The 25,061-nt window shown below is 34.1% G+C and overlaps 3 protein-coding genes across 3 annotated transcripts; 1 reads left to right on the forward strand and 2 right to left on the reverse strand.

Moving 5' to 3' along the window:
* Window positions 1–4,472: 4,472 nt before the first annotated feature.
* On the reverse strand, window positions 4,473–6,088 carry LOC106449065. Its single transcript, XM_048777379.1, has 4 exons — window positions 5,850–6,088; window positions 5,543–5,786; window positions 5,393–5,445; window positions 4,473–4,850 (listed from the first exon to the last, which is right to left on the reverse strand). Exons 1-4 carry the CDS (start codon window positions 5,883–5,885, stop codon window positions 4,668–4,670), a joined length of 516 nt encoding a protein of 171 aa, XP_048633336.1. The 5' UTR covers window positions 5,886–6,088; the 3' UTR covers window positions 4,473–4,667.
* A 14,430-nt stretch (window positions 6,089–20,518) lies between these two features.
* LOC125607878 (uncharacterized protein At4g04775-like) lies at window positions 20,519–21,781 on the forward strand. Its single transcript, XM_048777380.1, has 2 exons — window positions 20,519–21,292; window positions 21,375–21,781. Exons 1-2 carry the CDS (start codon window positions 21,119–21,121, stop codon window positions 21,663–21,665), a joined length of 465 nt encoding a protein of 154 aa, XP_048633337.1. The 5' UTR covers window positions 20,519–21,118; the 3' UTR covers window positions 21,666–21,781.
* Window positions 21,782–21,892: 111 nt separating this feature from the next.
* Window positions 21,893–24,859, reverse strand: LOC106442558. Its single transcript, XM_013884228.2, has 3 exons — window positions 23,262–24,859; window positions 22,767–23,181; window positions 21,893–22,693 (listed from the first exon to the last, which is right to left on the reverse strand). The coding sequence occupies exons 1-3, from the start codon at window positions 24,297–24,299 to the stop codon at window positions 22,023–22,025; spliced, it is 2,124 nt and encodes a 707-aa protein (XP_013739682.2). The 5' UTR covers window positions 24,300–24,859; the 3' UTR covers window positions 21,893–22,022.
* Window positions 24,860–25,061: the final 202 nt, after the last annotated feature.

Genomic DNA, 25,061 nt, shown 5'->3' on the forward strand with positions numbered 1-25,061 from the left:
ATGGGTCGCTCGGATTGAATTGATGGGAATGGGATCATTCTGGGATGTAAAGGAATCAAACAAGGACTCTTGGCTTTGGCGTAAACTACTTAAACTCAGACCTGAGGCTTTTTCGTTTATGAGATGAGAAATTCGTAATGGTGAGTCCACTTTTTTCTTGTTCGGTGACTGGTTAGGCGCAGGAAGAATTTTTGATGCAACAGGGGAGTTGGGGCTGTGATATCTCGGTATTCCTCGTCATGCAAGCGTTGCTGAGGCCTGCACTAATGGAATTTGGACCATGATGAGTCGTGGTAGGAGAGTTTCTATACTCTGTACGAAAAAATTGAGAGTGCTCAGAGACCTGATGCAAATTTGGGAATGGACGTCATTCTTTGGAGACACAAGGAGGATGAGTATAAGGATCATTTCCCTATTGTGAGAACTTGGGAACAGATTAGAGCGAGAGGTCAGGAATTGCCTTGGTATCAACTTCTTTGGTATCTTCAAGGAGTCCCACGGCATGCTTTCATTGTCTGGTTGGCTTTTAAAGACAGATTAGCGCGAGAGGTCACGAATTCCCTTGTACGTATGCAAAAATAGGGCATCATTTAAGGTTATAGGTTATGTGGAGAAAAAGAAGAGAGCAGAAATCACTTGTTTTTTGCTTGTCCTGACACTTTACTATCTGGTCTTCCTTAACAGCTAACATCCTGGGATCCTCTGCGTCACCGGACTGGAATAACACGGTGACACACTGAAGCGGCTTCACCGAAACAAGCTGGCTATCATACTACTGTGACTGGCGTTTCACACTACTATATATCTGGTATGGAGAGAACGCAATTCACGTAGACATCAAGGACCTTGGCTGACCACAGAAATTATGATACGACATACAGATAAATCCATTCGCAATAGGATTTCTTCTTTGAAGTACACAGGAATCATATATTAGCAGGACTACTTCGCCGTTGGCTGGAACTCTATACTCGTTGATGTTCAGTGGGGTTTATATTTTTTTACCTTTCTTTGCAAACAATTCTAGAGGTCTAGTCTTCACTTTCTATATGTAAATGCCCATCCATTCTATGATTAATCAATATAATATTTAATCAAAAAAAAGTTTAGGACTTAAAATGAAATTAAATACAACTTGGTTCTTTAAATTGTTCAAACGAAAAATGGTGCTTATAGTGACCAAAATTTTAAAATATCAAGCTTTTATGACTATTTTCCCTTTCTTCAAACCAAAGCGAACATAATGATATCGTTTTGTTTAAAAATAATTTTTAACTACTAATTAACTCTATTCCCAAGTTCTGTTAGTTTACTTAACGACATGCCTACTTTGGCTAGTCAGCAAAATTTGGGGGATTTAAAATGAAAGTCAAACATAACTTGGTGTTTTAAGTTGTCTATGCAAAAATTGATAATTTAAATGGCCAAAAATTTTAAAGTTGGGATTTTATATGACCATTTTCCCTTTCAAGTTTGTATTACATTTTTATTCAATCCTTACTTAACCACTATATTAAATATTTAATCTTTAGTATAAATCATATTCAATAAAACCTATTAAAACAGAGGTTACAAGCCTTTTCATGCATGATTTTTAATGTTGGATCATCAATTAATTATTTGTTAAATATATCTTTATTAACCTAATAATATCGGGATAATTTGAAAAATAGCTTGTTTGTAGTTTGAAATTTGGAGAATATACTTGTATTTTTAAGTTTTGAAAACTATACTCTTTGAAATGTGATAAGACATTTTAATCCAAATTTGAATAAAAAGTATACGGTCTCTGACAACTAAAATACATATTTGAATATTGTTAATGTTTATATGATAATACACTTTTTGTGATTTCGTGTACCTTCGTAAATTCTCGCAGTAGCTAGGAATTTTTTTTTTATCAGAACATCATCAAAGTATAGAATTGGTGCTAGTAGCTTATTGGATGTATGTACTTATTTACTTCATTCTGTCAATTTCAGAGGAAATCTATCCTAAGTTATTGTGGACATTGAGTTGTGTTCATGTATGGTGTGCTAAGCATTTTATACATGCTTTGGGAACTTGCTTTGACGTCTCTGAGATGCAGAGAACTGGAACATAGAAGATCCATCACTCATGAAACATATAGAAACATATACATAGATCATTGTACTGTATAAAGGATATTACTTTTGATGTCTTCTGAATCTAAAGAAAAACAAAAGACTATAGAAAGTTTATTCGGACTTTCTGTCAATTGATGTAGTAATAACCGTCACCTTAACATGATAAAGCTACACACCTCTAGATGTTGGCTAGACAAAGAGACGATGCCAACAAGATTACATGACGAGAATATACAAAATCAAATTACATCCAAAAACATTGATACAAAATAATACACATATAAGCGCTACAAAAATGGAGAACTAGAGGAAGAAGAAGATGATACAAATAAATGGATACACAGAAGAAATATTGGGAGAAATAAGGAGATAGAGATGAGATAATGGAAAGTGTCATTTTAGTATTTTTATCAAAATAAATGCAAAATATAGTATTACGTAGATTTAAGAGTATTATCTAAAAGATAATAATCTGTAAAATAATTATATATATTCAGATCGGACAAATTAGTCATTTAACATAAATAAAAGTGTATTTTTCAAGAAAGATAAATCAAAGTGTAGTTTTCAAAATAAAATCTCAGATAAATGTATTTTTCCAAATTTTCTCATATATCTATCGTATCGTGACAATTATCCCAACCTACTGTATCGTGATTCCATATATTTTGTCCCCCTTAGATATTAATATTAATAAATTAATCGTTTGCCCACATTCTATATTTATCCACTTATAATAACTAAAAAAATCAAAAACTTCATTAATAGTGTTCACTACTCAATTCATCAAAATGTTTTACGACAAAATTGGAATCACCGGGGAAGTATACATTGGAAAACATGCTCGTCAAATCATTGATCACTGCGGACCACATTACTCATTTGAAAGAATGTTTCCACACCATGAATGAATATGGAAATAAGCTTAACCAGAAAAATGCATGTTCATAGTCACTTCCGGAGAGTTTTTTGGATATATCTTCACTCAAAGGGGTATTAAAGGAAATCCAAAAAAATCTCAAATATTCTCGATCTTCCAAAAAGAGAAACTCTACTTGGAGCTCATTATCACCAAACTTCAAGTATTTGCTCGAAAAATAAAAACACCTCAGAAAATGTGTCACCTTATTTGGCAGCTGATAACCGGTTACGTAGAGGTCACAAAGAACCTGACACATTGTCATATGTGAAGTGATAATTATATTCCTAGATGTGTGAACCCAGATGAGTCAATCACTCATGCCATTTTTGAGTGTTCATCGGCCTTACATGCATAGTATTTATTAGTAACACCATCAAGTCCAAACATCTTCCATGTGCCAAATGTTTATGCTAATATGTACTATCTTTTTGGAAAAAGAACTGTATTAAGAACCCAGAAAGCTCTGAATCATAAACTATTCAAAGGAATACAAAGATCCTTTAACATTGATCATACACGCAGAAGGAGAGTGCCAAGATTGGTATAAGCGAATGTGATTGTGCCTACAACATCACAACCATTAAGTAACACCGATTCACAAGCTTATGCTTGTAGAACATATGTTTGGTGGATTGTTCATGGACTTCCCCCTCTCAATTCAGTGGTTGCAAATGGGTTTGAAAGGATATCTCTGGACAAATCCAATTAATGGGTACACAAAACATAAAACAACGGGAGTCGGCTTTGCATTCAGAAGTAGGGCAATGAAATTGCAGATAATGCTACGTCATTCAACTTGCTTATCATGGACTGGCTGCAAAGACTTGATCATCATGATTAAAGAACCTCATGCATGGCTAAATTTTTCAACAGAGTTGAAAGAGAAAAGATTTTTCAAAGACGATTTCAACCATTCAAGATATCCTACATCTCTCGAAGGCAAAATGCAATTTCAAATTCTTTACTTAGAATTACAGAATATTTCATAGAAAGCTTTGTTATGTTGGTTGTTATATTCCGTATGGTTATCTATACCATCTTAAATTTGAGTAATAGAATGAACGTTTGATATCTAGAAACGAAAAAAAAAAAACTGTTTATAAAGTAAAAACTTGAATCAACAATGTTATATTTCAGCCGTAAAAAACTATAAATTGCCAATATCTCTTTGAAGTTTTTTTTTCTCCATTTATATAATAAGAGAGGAAAATTCACAAGCCTAAGAATCTGATATTCTTAACATTCCATCTTCTGCATCTTGTGACCACCATATACAAAGACATAAGCACAAAACTTTATGTGACCTAAATAACTGAAATTGCAGCTAAACGGAAATGATGTAAGTATTTGCGCGCACATCGTTTTAGATTTCCAGACATTTCTCGAATGTAAATGTTGAAATTCACAAGAAGTTAACTACCAAGAAATTCACAAGAAGTTAATTACCAAGCAAATCAGAATCATCAATCACTGTATTAATTTACAATCATGTCCATAATTAACAAGATAAACATTATTCCCAAAACTGATGGGCTCTTCACGGGATGTTCTATAAATGGGTCCCTTGATAGAAAATAAATAAGAGCCTTAACTACTAAAACATCCCAAAATGTCTGTGCTTGGAAAAGTGTCAACTGTTACATGGAAGGATTGTTAAAAAGTAAAATCAGTCTAGGAAGGTTCTCAAGAGCTACGGTGAAGAGACCACCAAGTATAAACATCAAAACAAATGCAAACATTATCCTCCCAATGTATTTCAGACTTTGATCTCCTTCAAAATCTGCTTTCATAGCTTTTGCAGGCTTGGAATCTTTGGAACCCTGCAAAGCAAACCCGTACAATGCTGAAGCATAACTATACAATAAGATTGCAATCTGGAAAAATACAAGAAAATAACAAAAATAAGATCTAAAGGGTAGAAAACGAACTAACATTAATCTACACTGTCTTACAAGTTGCTTTTATTACTGAAAGAAAAGCTTATTCTGATCTTAGTGTCTTACAAGTCGCTTTTAGTTTTGATTATCGTTGGTTAGACAATACGAATGCAAGCAAAATGGATCTAAAGCTAGAAAACGAACTTATATCAATCTATACTGTCTTACAACTCGAACTTTCTCACAGGTTGTAATTGTTACACTTGATTTTAATTAAACATATAAACAGAATATATCGGGGACAGACTTGTGGGTATTAGCTACTATGGTTGAGAGAGTTGAAGATTCTCTAAAACTAACCCTTGGCCCTTTGGTTAATACCTCTCCTCTGATTCTTTGTACTCAGTTTGGTAAGAAGGTGAAAAAGATGATTCTCTATTCTAACAGAACAGAGACATGCAATCTCCAGTAGGTAAGATACATACCGTTGATAACACAGAAGGAAACTGTGTCTGAAAAGGGCCCTCTTTCTCAGTTCCTGCATCAAAAGATAGAGAACTATTAGCAACACAGTTCAGCCTGAGAAGCAATATGTAGAGAAAGACCAGACACGTGTTTCTGGAATCTGAAATTACCAGGCGAATCAGAATCGGCAATCACTGTCATAAGCCTCCAACCATGTCCGTAACTCACAAGAGAAGCACCATCACCGAAACTGATAGGCTCTTCACTGTCCTTTGACGCTTCGATGTAAAGTGCTTTGGATTTGGATTTGGAGGAACCAAGTTTCCGATTGATGACGGAGACAGCGAACTCGGCCTTGGTCCCAGCTGTGAATCGGTAGTCTTTGCCGGATATTTCACAAAACACCTCCACAAACTAATATATATTTACACAATCAGCAATTGACTTTCGGAATCTAAGAGAAAGGTCACGACTTACGGGCGGTGGCGACGGGGTATCTTCCGCCATAGACATATCCAGAAGAGGCCGAATTTGATCGGAAAATAGATTTACCAACTTAGGAGAGATCTCGGGCTGGGAAATTCTGTGGGTGTTTGGGATTAATCCAAATCTCCAAGATGGAGAGTCAACTTAGATAACCGAAATGTTTTTTATTTTTATTTTCTTTTATTTTTATCAACGAGATAACCGAAATTATTTAGCACCAGATAACCGAATTTCTATTTCACTTTTCTCTCTTTTTAATGGGACATTTGCTAAAACCAACCCAAATATTCAAGTCAAATGTAAAAGTGTACCCCACTTTCAGTCAAATGCAAAACCAACCTAAAGGAATAGTGAAAGTACTATTTCACCCTTATGACCAAACAAAAAACATAAATGTATTTTACGTTTCTATCATTTGGAAGTCTACACGTAATAAAAGAAGTCTACATATATATAGACTTCCTACGAAGTCTACTTTATAGACTTGTTTTGTAGTCTACAGTCTAATTTGGTCTACTAATTTAATTTTGAAAATGTATAAAAATAATTATTGTGATATTTTTAACTAATCATCAATATAATAGATAATATGAAGTAAATAAATTAAAATTTCATATAATCGAACAATTTTGAAGAATATATACTAATTTGGTTATCATGTGCTAGACTATGTTCATAGTTTAGAAACAAAAGGTTCTAACATGTTATGTCTTTTAGTAGTTGATTTCATAGGGTTAGATTTTAGATTTTTTTTTTGTTTTATTAACTTAAATCTGCATATTAATGTTTAATAGTTTATATTTTGTATAAATGAGACTTTTTGATTATCAAGCAAAACATTTAGGGTTTGATATTTGTGGTTTAGGGTTTCGTAGACCTACAATAAAGTATATTTATCTGAAGACGTCTTTTTCAGTCTATATTTTTCAATTTGTTTTACAAAAAATCATTATATTTAAACTAAGTTAAGTTCCTTACGAATAAAAAAGTGAAATCATATACTATAACTATTAAAAATAAAGAAATAAATTTAATAAATTATATATTAAAATTATTAAAATAATAAAGAATAAACAACAATAATTAAATTATTATAGTAGACTTTCAAAAAGGTCTACTATGTTATAGTAAGATCTACTCCAAAATTTTAATTTTAGTAGACTTCAAACGAAGTCTACAGTATCGTAAATTTTAACCTAGTTACATTTTTGTCTCCTTATATAAACAAAATTTATTCAATCTCTCTCTAAAGTGGCTGCACAAGTTCTTAAAACTCTCTCCCTTCTCTCTAAAACTTTCTCTCTTCTCTCTAAAATTCTCTCAATTGTTTCTAAATCTCTCTCATTATCTTCTTTGTCTCTAAAATTTTCTCAAGTTTTTCTCACAATATTATCTTGTCATTTTAGATATTATGATTCATGGTTTTCATCTTCTCCTTTAAAAAATGTAAGTTTTAGATCTATAGATTTTAAATGTGTATTTTTATGTTTATTTCTCACAATATTATTTTTTTTTTGTAGGTATTATCACTCATGGATTTCATCATCTCCTCTAAAAATGTAAGTTTTAGATTAATAGATTTTAAATATGTATTTACATGTTTATATTCAAATAAATTTATAGATCAAGCTCTCTACATTAATTTGCTACTAGTTTACCTTATAAATTCTATTATGTAAAGTATTTTCAGATTTAAAATTATTTTCACATTTCAAAATATATAGATTTTTTCAGATCTGAAAATTATCAAACAGTGTAGACTTCTAAAGAAGTTTACTAAAGCTTGCAAACTTCATATGAAATTTACTAAACCACAAAGTTTAAGCAGACTTCATTGGAAGTCTACAAAAATATGACTTTAATTTTTTTCTATGTTTTTTAATAATTTTATCTTATTTTGCAGGTATTTTCTTCCATAGTTGTTCTCTTCTCCTCCTAGAAATGTAAGGTTTACATCTATAGATTTAAAATATGTGTTCTAGTATTTATATTCAAATAAAGTTACATATTAAAATTCATATTAATATGTCTTTAATTTATAACTATTTTGTCTATTAAATCATATTTTTAAAAGTTTTTTAGATTTAAACTTATTTCATATTTTTAATGTATTATTTTTCAGATCTATTTTTTTTGATAGAGTAGACTTCATTTGTAATCTACTTAAAACTTACGGCTGGTAGACTTCATTTAAAGTCTACTAGCCTTGAATTTTAAGCAAATTTCATTAGAAGTTTACTCAAATATGATTTTAATTTTTATCTTATTTTTAAAAAAATTTATTTTATTTTGCAGGTATTCTCTTCCAATATTTTCAAATCATCTTCCCAAAAATGTAAGCTTTCCAAATATTCATTATAAGATATTTTGTGTTTATAATGAACTAAATTTATAAATTCATACATTATCTTTTTGCTTTGTTACAAGGATGACAAAAAACCATTTTTGAAATATTTTCCAGAACAAAGTATTTTCAAATTTTCTAAATGCACACTTTTAGATATGAAAATTTTCCATTAGTGTAGACTTCAACTAAAGTCTACTAAACAATAACTTTACGTAGACTTAATAAAAAGTCTACTAAAATATGATTTCATTTTTTATCTTATGTTTTTCTCATAACTCTATCTTATTTGGCAGGTACTTTTTCCAAGACTTTATTTGAAGCATCAAGATTATGAAAAATCAAACATACTCAAGAATACTTTTTAATATATTGCTCTGTAATAACTTTCATAATAAAATATTAATTTTTAAATAATTTTTTAATGCATAATCTATAAACATTGTATTCATTTTTAGTTGTTTTCACTTGTATGATATTATTAATTTTTTGTTAGATATCAATTTTTCACAAGATCTAACCAACCAAACAAGTAAAACCACCATAAGCTAAAATAATAACTAACACACATGTGAGAAGAAGAAAATCTATACAAAATTTTCCCAAAAATTTTCAGGAATAACACTAATCAAAACAATTTGCAATAAGTATCAAGTGTATAATTATAACACATTAAATTGTGAAATTCATCCAAGACCATTAAAATTTTACTAACATACACTGTAAAATAATTAAATCATGAAAAAATATGATGAATAATACACAAATACACTTTTAATAGAATTTACGACGTAGACTTCAACTGCAGTCTACATTTGTAGATTTACAAAAACGTCTACACTTATTATTTAACATATAGTCAATCCAAATTTTTTTAGTGTATTGGCGCAGGCTTGATACACAAAGGCGTACAAAGTGTGTCTTAGATAACTCGATCAAGTTCCGTACTTGTCGATTATTCGTGACAGGCATAAGAGGAGTATATTCCTATTCGGAGTCATTTGTTTTAAATGATGTTTGGTAAGGAATAGGTTAGCACCATCTTCTCAATTTTGTTGTCCAGATCATAATCTTCTTGTGTCATTTCAAGAAGTTTACCATGTGTACAGCCATCATGCACAAGGAACATTCTTCAACCTTTCCGATTCTTCATCCTTTTCGAATATTTTGTCACCCAAAATGTCTTTGGCCCATACTTCACACTCGCTCTAAGTTTCCAACCACATCCTTGAACACGACACTTAGCCACATACAGAGTTTTTGTTGTCTTATATGCTGAAAATGTAAAATTATATTCCACAGTCACCGACTTCAGCTTTGAAACAAGCTCAGCCTTACTAGCAAAACTATAAACGAAGACTTAGAAATACGTCTACAATTATTAGCTAACAACATTGTCAAATCAAATGAATTATACCTTCATAATTATAAAAAAAAAATTATTTTCAAAATCACTCAAACCCATTAGGATTAACTAACACACACTGTCAAACAAAAAAACTAGAAAAAATTTAATGAATAATACACAAATTCACATTTTTATAGATTTTTCTATGAAGACTTAATATTTAGTCTCTGAAGATGTTGACGTTCTTTTCAGTTTACAGACGTAGACTGTCAAATAGGTCTACTCTTTGGGTTGGTTTTTGCAATTGACCATTTTACGGGTTGCTTTCTATAGTTGAATAAAAGTTGTAATTTTGTACATGTAGACTTTCATTTCAGTCTACAATTTAAAAAGGTTACTTTTTGCAATTGACCAGAATTCATCCAAGATTTGACTTTCAGAACTAGACTTCATATGCAGTCTACATGTTTGAATTTTTTTGAAAGAGGTTAGTTTTGCAATTGACCAAGTTTGACTTCAAATCAGTAGATTAAAATGAACGTTTACGGGTGTGTAGACTTCTTGTGAAGTATACTCTCAAATCCGACGGGTTGGTTTTGCATTTGACCAAAATAAAAAAGTAGACTTTATACGCAGTCTACATTTTTTTTAAGATAAGAAGACTGCATATGAAGTCTACAATTTAATAAATTTTTGATTGCTTTTTAAACTTTTTGGTCAAACACAAAACTAACCTATTCCACGAAGTCAAAGTTTTGGTCAAATGCAAAACTGACCTTTTATAGACTTCGTTGGCAGTCTACATTTTGTAGACTTCCGTTGAAGTCTATTTTGAAAAGTCAAAAGTTCGGTCAAATGAAAAACTAACCTCTTTTAGGTAGACGTCTTAGTAAGTCTACCGAAAGTTTTATTTTTGTTGTCAAAGGTAATGACGGAGACTACTGGGGAAGTCTGCGTTAGAAAAAAAATTTGTCTGGTCAATTGCAAAACTAACCCGTGCGTTGACAAATAGACTGCATCGTAAGTCTCCACGGAGGCGTAGACATACAAAACAGTCTACCGTCGCGACACAGATCTGAAAAAGAACGAAAACCATGTAAATAGTTACATTTTTCATGTGTAAAGCTCGTTTCCAACCTTTTCAACCGTCCAAACTCCAAATATGAGCAAAAAGAAGCATCTTTAACGATTCACTAATGAAGAAACTCGAAAAAATATGAAGTTTGTGATTATGAAAATGATAGTTATGAGAGTTTTTTAGATGGAAATGTAGAGGAGATGAGAGGAAATGAAGTTTTTAGGGTTATAATGAGAAAAAAAGTGGTTGAAAATTGAATTCTAGAGCTTTAGAGCTCAAAAATGGTGGTTCATGGTGGTTGGAAAAATTGATGATGATGGCATTTTTGTAAATAAGAAGAAATGGTTAGGGTGTATTTGAATTTTTGTTAATTTCGAAATTAATAAAAAAATAAATAAAAATGGCAATTTTGTGAATAATTCAAAAATATAAGGATAGGATGGAAATTTTATTGATGAATAGTATGGACAAAAAAAAAAGGTTGGTTTTGGGTTTGACTTGAAAATACGGGTTGGTTTTGAAAAACACCCCTTTTTAATTGTGGATTCCCCAATCCCCACTACCACTTGAGTACTCGTTTGACAACAATCATTCAAAATACTGTACTTCTTTTAATATTCTTAAATCTCTAAAAATCAAAAAACTTCAGAATAAAATTTTCATGAATATATAGTTACATACATATTATTAAAAAAAATTTAAATTCTATTACAAATATATAAATAAAGTCATGTTGTAATTTTAACATGTTAAACTATTTTCTGATATTTTAACCGATTATTAATATGTATTAATTTAACAGTTATAATTTTCTAAATTTAACATTGGTTTCCAAAAATTTATATATTTTACTCGAATTAAAAAGTATAAATACTATTTATATGATTTTCGCTACTTATTTTACGTTCGTTGAAGGTATATTTTAATATTAATATTTATTAGATGATTTTTTTGCTCATATTTTTTTATCATTTGTATCTGTTATAGCAAAAAGTCTAAATTAGTAATAACAAAATTTTTAATGTGGGATTAATGATTTAAGTAATTTAAAATATTTTTAAAATTAAGTTGTCAATATTTTTTTCAAATTTTTTATCAAAAAATATTCAAAGTAAATTTCAAAATTAAGATATTTATGTATTTTTATATGGCATATAGTTTAATTTAAAATGATACATATATTTATATATCTTTTATTTTTGATACTTATTAAATGAAACTTTCAACTTATATTATTTTTTAATTATTTGTATCATGTCATAACAAAAGTTTTAAATCATAGATCACAAAATTTGAATGTGAAACTTTTAACAGTTTTAGTAATTTATACTCGTTTTTAAAAATTCAAAATATAATATATAAATAATTTTTTAAATTTTTATTATATGGTTACTATGATTGTTTAATTTATTTTAATAGCTTAAAATTAAAAAAATATATATAATTATAATACACACTTATTTTTATCAAATCTTTATTATTCAAAATTCTATTACAAATATATAAATAAAGTCATGTTGTAATTTTAACATGTTAAACTATTTTCTGATATTTTAACCGATTAGTAATATGTATTAATTTAATAGTTATAATTTTCTAAATTTAACATTGGTTTCCAAAAATTTATATATTTTACTCGAATTAAAAAGTATAAATACTATTTATATGATTTTCGCTACTTATTTTACGTTCGATGATTAACAACTTATAATGAACTTAAACCATATACGTATGTTTCTAACTGTACTGCACCAGTTATATAAAATTCAAACAATTTTATGCTGTGTTTTGAACAGAGGACAGATTAATATATTTTCTCTACATAATTAAGCTTCTTCATAAACGACAAATTAGATTTCAAGACAACGAGAAAAGTAACATTGTAATCTTGGGGACCAAGCCAATCAATCTAGTTGTAATTCTTGGTGACCAAGTCTTTCCTTCAATATAAACTCACTTCTCTTCTACTTTCTTCTTCATCTCATACACTTTTCTTCTTTCTGCATCTGAAAATATTTTCAAGACATCTATACATCTTTCAGTTAATGGATCAAGTGACGCATATTCCACTTCTTGGATGTGTCATGGATCTTCTTTTTCAACTATTTACATCATTCAAGAAATCAGATTCAAGTAAGGTTTGCAAAGAAATTGTTGCTGACCCCACGATAGCAGGAAATCTGGAAGCTCAAAAACACTTCACACAACTACAGTGTATTAAGCTTAGTTGATTGGCATTTGGAATGGCCCCAACTAAGGCAACTATATCATATGTAAATAGTCTCTCAGGTTTTATTGTATTTGAAATATCATAAAAGCATATATTTATTGTGACATAGGTTCTAACACTATAGCGTGATTTTGTATACGTATGCTTTTGTTTCTTTGTATAACTAGAAAGAATCAGTATAATCTGCAATATAGAAACCACGAAATCTAAAGAGTAAATGATAGTTGGACAGAGTATACGCAACAACATAGCAAGTGGAAGATTCAGCTCTGTGAGAGGGAACGACTTAAACTTCAGAAGCTTCAGCTAGATATGAGTTCTGCTCTCGCAAACATGATGGGCTCTTTCAGTCTTATTTCTTTCGTTTAAAGTATCTTTGTTTTACTGCTATGTTGTCCTTTTCAGTTTGTTTGATGTGATGCATTTAAAATTGCACACAAAAACTTGAAATTGTGTGTTCTGAAGTAATATGGTCTGAATAAAAGTCCAATTTAGGTTTCTCCTTCTTTATCTTAATACCTTTTACTAATAACTAACAATGATGACATGATGATTAGTTTACACAAAATATTGATCAAAATGTTTTGCGTTCACATCTGACGTTTTTCTTTTCTCATCTGTGCAATTAGGATTCCTAGAGGAACGGAGTTCCTAAACAGTTTAAAGAAGCTAAGAAGTAAATTGAAAACGAAAGGAAGAGCAGTAGTGGGCATTGAGCTTGGATACTCCCTATATGTGAAGCTAACCATTGCAGAGCTTCTTGGCGGGGCGTACATCCTCGTGAAGGTCTCCACTGTCAGCTTGGACTTCAACACTCGTGTTTGTTATAAAAAATATTTTGTTCCCCGGAAATAAATAACATTCGTGTTTTTGTCAGAAATGGTGTATGTAAACTTAAAAAAGGGATTTCACTAAGTCTTGGCTTGCGTTTTCTTTAGTTTCTGGTAATTGGGATTTGGTTTTGCAATTTTTGTAAGTAGGGCTGAAGTGATCAAATAAGTGTCCCGTTGTATGGCGTAGGTTTAGGAGGCTGAGTTTCTAATGATTTTTTAAAGTTTGGTTGGTAAAGTTTGCAGGTTTCATTGCCTCCAGTTATTTAAGATATACATTTTTCTCTAAACTTTCAGATACACCTTCTTCCTAGCCACCTTTATGCCTTTCAGTGATGCTTTGATTCAGTGATGCTTTGATGTTTTCCAAACAAATATTCACATCGACTATGTTTTCAGTCCACTTGAGGTTTTCAAAGATTTTCTTTCCTTTTCTCAGTCATGCACAACGACATGTGGAGCAAAGTGGAGATTGAGACGTGATGGAGTCCGTACGTGCAATTTACTTTTTGGTTTAAATTAGCCAAGTATAGTATTCTTTTGCTGTAGTGGGATTATGGGATGTTGTACTCCAAAGATCTCGCCATCAGAACTCAATTCCAGAGTGCTAGTTTTTTTTTTCACCATTAGTGATGGGTTTAGTTGCTTGGAGACACAGTAGTTCTCAGTGAAGATGTGATGTTTCTTGCATGAAATCGTAATTATCCATTTGCGAGTCAGCAGCGACTGGCAAACACTTATGTGGAGGTGATGATAACGTATAAATATTTCACCGTCTCGGCGATGTATTTCGAGCGTAAAGGGTTTACAGCCATTGCGTGATAGGATTTATTGAATTTGTGATTTGATAGTCAAGAGAATGATATGGTCATGGCTGCTTGATTTTAAATTTGAAAGCGTACAGCTAGTGGCAGATATAGCTCAATCTAGAAGCCTTTGATTATGCAGTATTTAGAAATAGTTTTGAATCAACCAATAAAATTTCCATATGTATGTAAGAAACTGTTAGTTTTTTCACAGGAAACATTTGCATTTCTTCAAATTACAACGCTTAAATTTATTTGTGTCATACGACTGTGGTTACCAATACCTACAAAGGACATAGATATATCATATATCCATGAACACTATACTTAAAACAAAGGAAATATCATATATCCATCAACTTGCTTGATATTTCGTTAAGAGAAAACTAACATACCTATCACAACATGATATGAGTTAAAAAAAAAAAAAAAAAAAAAAAACATGATATGAGTTTCCTAGTTCTCTAGAAAAAGTTCTTTGAAGGTATGCCTTAAACATCTAGTCTACCATAAGTCTCTTGTATTAGCTGAGCTCAAGATCAACGAAGAAGAAGAAGCTCGAAATGGAAAATGATTCTTGTTATTAGATCTTTCTGTTACAAGTTGCTTTATATAGCAACGGTCATCCGGTTTACAATAAACCAAAATCTAATAAACTCTATAACCGGTTTATATCAATCCTAATTGAATCATGTACGTTAATATTCCCCCTCAAGATGGCGAGTACAAAGAACGTAGAGACATCTTGCCAATCAAGGAATGAAATAAACCAGGAAATAATGGCTTCGTGAAGACGTCGGCCAGCTGATTCTCACTGCGAACATGCAAAGTCTTGATCAAACCACTTACAATCCGATCACGAACTTGATGACAGTCAAGCTCCACATGTTTGGTCCTCTCGTGGAAAACCGGGTTGTTGGCGATATGAATTGCTGCCGTTGAGTCACAATAGAAAGCCACTGATCTTGTCTGTGGTGCCTGCAATTCAGTAAGTAAATTGACAATCCAGATCACCTCTTTAACCGCAAAAGCCATCGCACGATACTCAGATTCTGCTGAGGAATGAGACACAACATCCTGTTTCTTGCTTTTCCATGAAATCAGAGAATCACCAAGAAATAAGCAAAAACCAGAAGTAGAACGTCGCGTATCTGGACAAGAACCCCAGTCTGCATCAGTGTAAGCTTTGAGAGTCAAATCACATTCCGTAGAATAAAATAACCCCAAACCAATAGAGCCTTTAAGAAAGTGAAGAACTCGATAAGCAGCCTGTAGATGAGACTTCTTAGGTGCAGAGGAATACTGACAGAGTTTATTGACTGCATAGGTGATGTCCGGGCGAGTGATAGTGAGATACATTAAGCGACCAACAATGCGACGATAAACGGTTGGATCATCTAATACCGGTTCCTTGGAATCCTGACGAAGCTTCACATTAGGATCCATTGGAACATTGGCAGGTTTACAAGCCAACAAACCAGCTTCCTCAAGAATCTCTAAGATGTATTTCTGTTGACAAATAGCAATACCCTTACTTGATCTTGCTATCTCCAAGCCTAGGAAAAACTTCAAAGGACCCAAGTCACGCAGTTTGAAAGAATGTTGAAGGTTTGATTTGAGAATCTCAACCTCCAGATCATTACTGCTAGCGATGATTATATCATCAACATATACTAAAACAGCCACATATTTGCCGCCAATATTCTTGATGAACAAGGTATGATCAGTATGTGACTTTTGAAAACCAAGAGAGAGGAGTGTAGTACTGAACTTTATAAACCACTGTCTTGATGCTTGCTTAAGACCATAAAGGGACTTGTTAAGCCGGCAAACAGCATTAGGAGGCAGAGATTCCCCCTCCTTTGGTGTGTAGCCCGGAGGTAAAGACATGTAGATTTCTTCTTGAAGATCACCATTTAGGAAAGCATTGGAAATATCCAACTGTGTGAGACTCCAATTCTTTGCAGCTGAGACAGCCAAAAGAGTCTTGACTGTTGTCATTTTAGCAACAGGGGAAAAAGTGTCAATGAAGTCGATTCCTTCCTGTTGTGTGTAGCCTTTGGCAACCAAGCGCGCTTTGTAACGTTCTAAGGTACCATCAGCCTTCAATTTAACCTTGTAAACCCATTTACAGCCAATTTTGTGTTTACCATCCGGGAGAGAACATATAGTCCAAGTATTTGTACTCTCAAGTGCCAGCAGTTCCTCATTCATTGCTTTGAGCCAGACATCAAACTTCTTCGCCTGAGCAAATGATACCGGTTCAACATGCTGAGCAAGAGCACAAATATAGGATTCATATCCTTCGGAGAGTTTAGCATAAGAAATATAAGCCGCCAAAGGATAAGGAATGTCCGTGTCAGTCATATGACACAGATATTCATTTAGATATCCAGGAGGCTTAGAAGTTCGTTTTGATGCTTCTCTATTTGGATGCGCGTTCACTGGTTCACAAGTTTCACCCACAACTGCAGGAATTTCACTCTCAACTGCAGGGGATTCACTTGATATTGGAGGAACATCACTATCTTCAGAGTGAGGCATTTGACCCATAGAGAAGAAACCATCAAGATGAATAGGTTGATCAGTAGAGAAAGGGAAGATCGTCTCATGGAAGACCACATTTCGAGAAATGTGTATCTTGTTAGAGTCCATATCAAGTAGTTTATAGCCCTTATAACCAGAGGGATAGCCAATAAAACCACAGGGTTTAGAGCGAGGCTGAAACTTGTGTCTATTTTTAGAGGATGTAGACATATAAGCTAAGCAGCCAAACACCTTGAGACCACTGTAATCTGGAGGTTTAGAAGTGAGTACTTCGTAAGGGGTTTTGTTCTTAAGCAAAGGTGCTGGTGTTCTGTTGATTAAGAAAACCGCGGTCAAGACACAATCACCCCAATAATCCAATGAGAGATGAGACTGAAACATCAAAGCTCTGGCAACATTAAGAATATGTTGATGTTTACGCTCAACCACACTGTTTTGCTCTGGTGTTTCGGGACAGGAATGATAAGCAATGATTCCTTTCTGCTTAAAGAGTTTGGTAAATTTGAGTTCAGGAGCATTATCTGATCGTACACTCTTGATCGTCGTTTTATATTGCAGTTCAATCATCTGTAAAAACTCAGGAAACACGGTAAGAACCTCATCTTTACTTCGAAGTAGATAGATCCACGTTACTCGTGTGTGATCATCAACCAAAGTCAAAAAATACCGATAACCCTCTGTGGTACAGACCGAGAAAGGACCCCAAATATCCATGTGGATAAGATCAAAAGCCTGTTGACAGATGTTGTTGTGAGACGTATAAGATAACCGCTTCTGCTTTGCAAGAGGACATATATCACAATGAAAGGACGTTTTATTCGTGTGTTTAAATCCAAGTACATCACGAAGAAGATCAGTTTTCTCCAAAGAGGGATGTCCTAATCTATTGTGCCATAACTGAGAATCAACAACAACATTAGTACAGAAAGATGAATTCGCCACATCCATGGATTCTGCTAGCTGCGTTGTATCCAGCACATATAGATTTGATATCTGCTCACCCTGACCAATCATCAACCCCTTGATATGATCCTGTATCATGCAAGACGAATCATCAAACATTATTCGATAACCCAATGCCTTAGTTACCTGACTGACACTCATGAGATTTAGTCTGAAGTCAGGAATATATAAGACATTGTCTAGAACCAGGGAATTGCTCAGCCTGATTCTGCCTATTCCTTCAATTCGCACGCCCATACCAGTAGGTAAAGTAACAGAAGCATGTAAAGAAACACAAAATGTTTCAAATCTGCTTCGATCACAAGATACATGATGGGTAGCGCCACTGTCTACTATCCAAGAATCAGATACTAAAACATTGTCTGTAGCTTTTAAAATGGCAATGAATCGCAAGGTAGAAGATGAGCAAGCCATACCAGGTAGAGCAGTGATAGTGGCACCAGATGTAGAACCAACATGAGAAGATTCAGAGAAAGAGGGCTGGAGTTGCGAGTTGAAATAAGCAATGACGCCTTGAATCTGATCTTGGGTCAAGCTATTGATCACATGAGGGATACTCTGACCACCAATCTCTGTATTGGCTAAAGTGAGCTGAGCTGCAACAGGTTTAGAAGAACCTTGCGGTTTCCCTGAAGAAGGCTTCTCATATTTGGACTTGTTCCTATGCTTGAAGTCAATAGGATAGCCATGAATTTTGTAACATGTGTCTGTTGTGTGGCCAGTGTAACCACAATGAGTACAAACAGGTTTGTTAGGTCGCTGGTGATAGTTCACATTAGCCATTGAGGATTGATCAACAACGGGAGCAGCAACTTGGAATGCAGTAGCATTCTGAACTGAAGCGAAGGATCGCTGACTGTGATCTTGATCAAGGAGATTGTAGATTTCAGAGAGATCAGGCAAGTTCTTCTTCATGATAATCTAACCTCGAATGATGGAGTAAGACTCATTCAAGCCAGCCAAAAACTTAATGATCTTTGCCTGATCAGCTTTCTTATCAATCGCCTTGCAACAATCACAGGTACGACAAGTAGAAACACACGTAGCACCATCCAATTCATCCCAAAGCGTCTTCAGGTTGGTAAAGTAAGTTGCAAGATCCAAAGCTCCTTGCTGCAATGACCAGATCTGTTGAGAGAGTTGATATGATCTAGGAATGTTGGTGATATGAAAGCGAGCTTCCAGATCTTTCCAAGTCTCAGATGCATCATTGAAACGTAAGATACTTTTGTAAATCTGCTTCGACACGGAGTTAAGAATCCAAGATTTCACCATCGAGTTACAACGAGACCATATCCGAAAGTTCTGATGAGATTCAACCGGTCGAGCTAAAGATCCATCGATAAAAGCAGATTTGTTCTTCGCATCTAACGCAATAGTCATAGCAATCTTCCAGTTATCATAATTCGAACCATCTAGTACCTCAGAGATGAGCGCAGTACCCGGATTATCACCGTTTGTTAGGTGAAACGGAGAATGAATGCCGGTGAGTGGTTCCGACGGAGGAGACACGGGATCTGGTGATTGAGATTCACGAACGGTAGATCTTCTCGCCGATGCTGATGCGCGACCAACACGACGACCCACCTTTCTTCCGATCACCATTTCCGATCGTTAATGCGTGAAATTTGTGAATCGAGTCAGAATAACGTCGAAACTTTCACAGAGAAGGATCGATCGTGAGAATCAACAATCGATCGAGGTCAAAAGAAAGAAGAAAACGAACGGATCGGACGAGAGTTTGATTCTCGCCGCTCTGATACCATATTAGCTGAGCTCAAGATCAACGAAGAAGAAGAAGCTCGAAATGGAAAATGATTCTTGTTATTAGATCTTTCTGTTACAAGTTGCTTTATATAGCAACGGTCATCCGGTTTACAATAAACCAAAATCTAATAAACTCTATAACCGGTTTATATCAATCCTAATTGAATCATGTACGTTAATATCTTGTGATGCAGATGGCAAAGCTCCATTCTTTGATCTGTCTCTATCTGGTGATACTGAAAACAATTCACTGGTTCAGTCGTCGTCCCGGCTCGTTTTCTTCACAAACTACAGAGTTATAAAAGAGCATGCTAACTTCAATCTTTCTTCTATCTAAGGAAACCCAATAAAATCATATATTTTACTCATCATAGATGTACGTGTTCATTCAGTAAATAATGTGATAACTCACTGAAACTCCGGTTGATTCGCCATAGTGAGACTCAGCCTCTCAATCTTAGCCTCCATCAGTCGAGGTTTGGCACCTAAAATAAAACCCAGAGAACAAACCAATATGTTAATAAGAACAACACTTTGGAACCACCAGACAAAACTATAAATGAACATGTTAAACTGCAAAATAAAACTACAAACTTTTGATGAATCTCTTTTAAACTATATCAAACTTGAATTAAACGTGGATATATAATTATGATTCAAAAACTTAGGGACGGTCTGTTCTAAGTTGATGCAGTGTTATTATCTGAATATGTATTTTGATTGAATTAAAGCAGAGCAATGTTTTCCCGATATGCAAATACCGTCAAAGATCCCTTTATTGAAATCTAAGTAACGCTTTATTATATGTTAGTTTGCAGATTTTTTTTTTTATACGAACAACGATAAATCTTTAAAGATTAGGAGACATATGTTGATACATTTTCATTTAGCAGGAGGGTGATACCCACAAATTCGGGCTGGCGATCTATTTCCCCACCGAAACTATGATGTCGCACTATTTCTCCATCAAACTATTGCCTCGTTTCATTTCCCCACCAAACGAAAGTTAAATATCTATATACCCACCATATCAAAGTTAAATATCTCTTTCCCCACCCGACCAATTTCGATGGTTAAATGTCGAAACCCCAGTACCAAACCATCAAACCTCCGTTAGTAAACCGAAGGAAAACCCAAATAATGCTAAACCGGACCTATATCTCGGTGATAACCCGACACAAGGGTCAAAAATCCCAAATCAAAAAAATCCCAAATTGGTAAGAACCCTAGAAAAAACTGTAGAATGTGAATCTCAGAGTTCTTCTTCTTCTTTTCTTATTGTCGAGTGCTTATTGCTTTTTGTTCTTAATCTCTTCTCAATTTGTGTTAATTTTCAGATTTAAAGCCATGAGTAACGTGTCTGGAGCTTCTAGTGGTTCGTCAAGTGGACGTTCTGGAGGCAGAGTGTTTGGTGTGCCGAGACTTTGTCATTGTGGGGTTCAAATAATGGAATTGGTTTCGAAATCCAGCAACAATCCGTACCGGCGTTACTATCGTTGTGGATATGCTGTATCTAAGAAGGTAATTTGATTAATCCTTTCTTCTTCTTCATTGTATTAGTTAATGTTTTCTTTTCACAATTTTTTGTCTAAATAATGCACAGCTCTCGAATGACAACCACACTTTCAAGTGGGTCGATGAGGCTTATTTAGATGAGATAGAGGCATTAAAAATGAAAAATGCTTCACTTGCGGCAAAACTGGAGACAGTTACAATGGAGAGGAATGAGTTTGAGAGAATAGTGTTTGAGAATGTGCAAATGAAGCTTGAGAAGGAGATTTTCGAGAGAGTTGAAGAGGCTTTGGTTGAATCATCTTCTACGATGAAGAAAATGATGGTTGTTGTAGTTGTTTTGTGTATGGGCATGGTTGGGTTTAGTAAGCTCTTTGGTTGAAAAGGTTTATGTAGGAATGACCTTTGTTTTAGTAATCTTGTGCTTTGTGTGTTTGATCATTGTGGTTTGTGTACTTTGACATGGTTTCAATTTTATTAATGCAATGACTTTGTCTATTTTAAGATGATTGTTAAGCCTATTTTATTCAGTAGAATGCAATGATTTTAAAGAAAATATACAAGCTTCTAGTTGCAGTAACAAAGATAATATGAAGTGCAAAACAAAGATAGATAAATGTCATTACATTACATGGATCCAAGACCATTAAGTTCAAAACCAAAGATATATGTCATTACATAGCTGTCGAAAATTAAGTTCAAAACAAAAGATAATAGATGCCATTACATATCAAATCATTCAAGCTTGAGAAACACTAGCTTGAGTGAGAGTTCCTTGTGAGGATTCACCTGCAGTTTGAGATGTGCTTACCGGTACCGAATCATCATGCTTGCCCTGCTTTGCATGCCACCTCGAGTTGTGATTAGCCTTACCACAAACGCCACAATGCATAATCCTTTTCTTGGCTTTTGGTAGCTTCTTGGTTGGTGACTCATTCACACCTCTTTTCCTTGTCTTATCCGCTTTGGTGAGCTTCTTCTTCTTCTTCCCTGTTTCTTTCCCTCGTTCTCCCTCTGTTTCTTCCCCTTGTTCATCCTCTACAGGTGGAGCATGTACATCAGGAGCATCTGTTTTGGGCCAAAACATAGAACCCCTGACTGGAACAATTCCATCTGTGTAGTTTCTTCTCCACTTAGCCGTGCGAAACCACTCACAAACATAGTCTGACGGATCAACCTTTAACTTCAGCATCACACCATATGCATGCTTACATGGAATTCCAGTGATGTCGAACTTCCTGCACGAACAAGTTCTTTTCTCCAAATTGACACGATGAGTTTGGCCATTCAATCTTGAGTCAAAGTAGCCTTTAACGCTTCTTCTAACAACACATTTGTTGGCTCCGTCTTTAAAGGGCTTATCAACAAGAGCCTTAGCGAGAACTCTCTGCACATATGGTGTACATTTTCCTGACAAAGAGAGAGCCAATTAAGTTAACTGAATTTATATTTTTAGATATTAGAAGTATTGAAAAAAACTTACCTTGGTGTTCATGAGATTCTCTGGATCTTGTGGCTATACGTACCATAGCAAGTCTTGCTATTGTTTCGAGCATATGCACAAATGGCTTCTCTCTTGCCTTGTTGATGGAGCTGTTAAAGGACTCTGTCGAGTTGTTCTCCACATCTTCACAGTAATTTCCCAGCTTGAAGAAAGCTCGGCACCAACTCTTCGGATTTGTAGCCATAACATCTGTATACACACCTGTATCGTAGCAACTTAACCTGTCCAAGTTTTGCTGATACTTTGCTTCATTGTAGCTCCATGCTACACTCCATATGTAAGACTTCATCTGTTTTTTGTTGCCATGTTTCTTCTTCAAATTCCCGTAGATGTGTCTTACACACTTCCGATGCTCCATCTTAGGCAACTCTATCTTAATAGCTCTGATCAATCCCTGATACAGAACCACAAACTTAATCAAACAACAACATAAAGAAACAGTGATTTCAACAAAAAAAAAACAAAAAACCTTACCGGGCTACGGTCTGAGACAGCAATGTAATTGTCACCATCCTTTAGATCCAAATCAACCTTCAGTTTTTGCATAAACCATTGCCAATTCTCGTTATTTTCCACCTTTACAACAGCCCAAGCTATTGGATAAATTGCATTGTTTGCATCTCTACCTAAAGCAACCAATAACTGTCCCTTGATTCTTTCTTTGAGGAAGCAACCATCAAGTCCTATCAATGGCCTACAACTCTCCTTCCAAGTATTCCTGAGGGCGCCAAAGCAAATATAGATCCGATTGAAGACATCTTGACCTTCATCATTCTGGAACGTGTCTACTTCAACAGAAGAACCAGGATTTGATTCTACTATCTCGGCAGCATAATCTTTAAGGCGTGCAAACTGTTGATCATGTTCACTCTTAATCCACTTCAAAGCTTTATTCCTACCAGCTTGACACTGAGGCCTAGACACACTAATAGACCAATTTGCCATGATCAATTCCTCGATCTTCATAGGCATATAGTATGTCGGCTCTTCACGGATCTTGTTCACAAACAACCTAGCTATCACAGGGACCTTCACCATCTCACACTCTCCATTAACCTCACATGTGTGGTTATCTACAAACAACCTAACTCTCCAAATTTTATCCTTCGGAAGGATCGAAGCATAAATTTTCCAGCCACAAGCTTCATCATTCTCACCATGACCAGCACATTCGAAACCAAGCTTATCCTTATCATACCTGTATTGTCTGATATTGCAGCGAGTCCTAAGAGCATAATCGAGGACTCTGTCTTTGAAAGCCACACCATTGAAGAATGTCTGGTCTCGGTACAAATGCCCATCACCACGGCGTATATGCGTCCTCATTCTCTGTGGGGCTTCAGGATCTTCTTCTTCCTCATTATCTTCATCACTCTCAGGCAAGACGTCATGCTGAATTGGCGGCTCACTCACGAAATTTCGCAACAATTCGTCGAGTTCAAACTCTTCTCGCTCAACTTCTTCATCATCAATTTCGAACTCTCCTTCGCCGATTATAGGTACTACAGACATGGTAAACACGAATTCAATCGATTTCCTGTTGTTTTTTCTCAGGAATTCTCTCCCACTCTCTCTATTTCACGTTCTAGGGTTCTTGGGTTTTTGATTTGGGGATTTTTTGGGTTTAGATAGATTAGGATGGTTAAGTCGGGTTAAAAATAATTAAGTTCGGTTAAGTCGAGATTCGGTATTACTAACCCGTCTTAACCAAACTAATTAACCAACTAAACAAGGTTTTATGTGGATTTGAGTGTTTAACTTTTGTCAGGTGGGGAAAGAGATATTTAACTTTGATATGGTGGGTATATAGATATTTAACTTTCGTTTGGTGGGGAAATGAAACGAGGCAATAGTTTGATGGAGAAACAGTGCGACACCATAGTTCCGGTGGGGAAATAGATCGCCAGCCCCACAAATTCACCATTCTTTAATGTTCCTTGAATCCCAAAAGGAGGATCCCGCCAAGATTTATTTGTTGTTAATATGTATCATCACCAATTCAGTCTCAGCAAGAAAATATGATATGTATAATTTACATTATATTAAATTTATATTTTTATCAAAGTTTTTAAAAATACGGTAATGACTACTAATTTCTATTTCATCATTAATATAAATTCCATATATATATATTTAGTGAGACTATTAAAATATATTAATAAGTAATAACTAATATATCACCACTTAATTAATATATATATATATATATATATCACATCAACAAAAAATAAACTAAATTTAGTTATAAATATAAATTTTTATATCAACTTATAT

Source organism: Brassica napus, chromosome A4, assembly GCF_020379485.1.
Source record: "Brassica napus cultivar Da-Ae chromosome A4, Da-Ae, whole genome shotgun sequence".
NCBI lineage: Eukaryota > Viridiplantae > Streptophyta > Magnoliopsida > Brassicales > Brassicaceae > Brassica > Brassica napus.

Excerpts from the sequence above, each read along its gene's own strand:
- LOC106449065 (XM_048777379.1), bottom strand. The coding sequence starts at position 5,885 with ATGTCTATGGCGGAAGATACCCCGTCGCCACCGCCC. Across the intron at positions 5,787-5,849 it reads ATACCCCGTCGCCACCGCCC|TTTGTGGAGGTGTTTTGTGA; the intron begins GTAAGTCGTGAC and ends AATATATATTAG. Across the intron at positions 4,851-5,392 it reads TTCCTTCTGTGTTATCAACG|GGTTCCAAAGATTCCAAGCC; the intron begins GTATGTATCTTA and ends TTTGCTTTGCAG.
- LOC125607878 (XM_048777380.1), top strand. The coding sequence starts at position 21,119 with ATGAGTAACGTGTCTGGAGCTTCTAGTGGTTCGTCAAGTGGACGTTCT. Across the intron at positions 21,293-21,374 it reads GATATGCTGTATCTAAGAAG|CTCTCGAATGACAACCACAC; the intron begins GTAATTTGATTA and ends AATAATGCACAG.
- LOC106442558 (XM_013884228.2), bottom strand. The coding sequence starts at position 24,299 with ATGTCTGTAGTACCTATAATCGGCGAAGGAGAGTTCGAAATTGATGAT. Across the intron at positions 23,182-23,261 it reads CTGTCTCAGACCGTAGCCCG|GGATTGATCAGAGCTATTAA; the intron begins GTAAGGTTTTTT and ends GTTCTGTATCAG. Across the intron at positions 22,694-22,766 it reads AGAATCTCATGAACACCAAG|GAAAATGTACACCATATGTG; the intron begins GTAAGTTTTTTT and ends TCTCTTTGTCAG.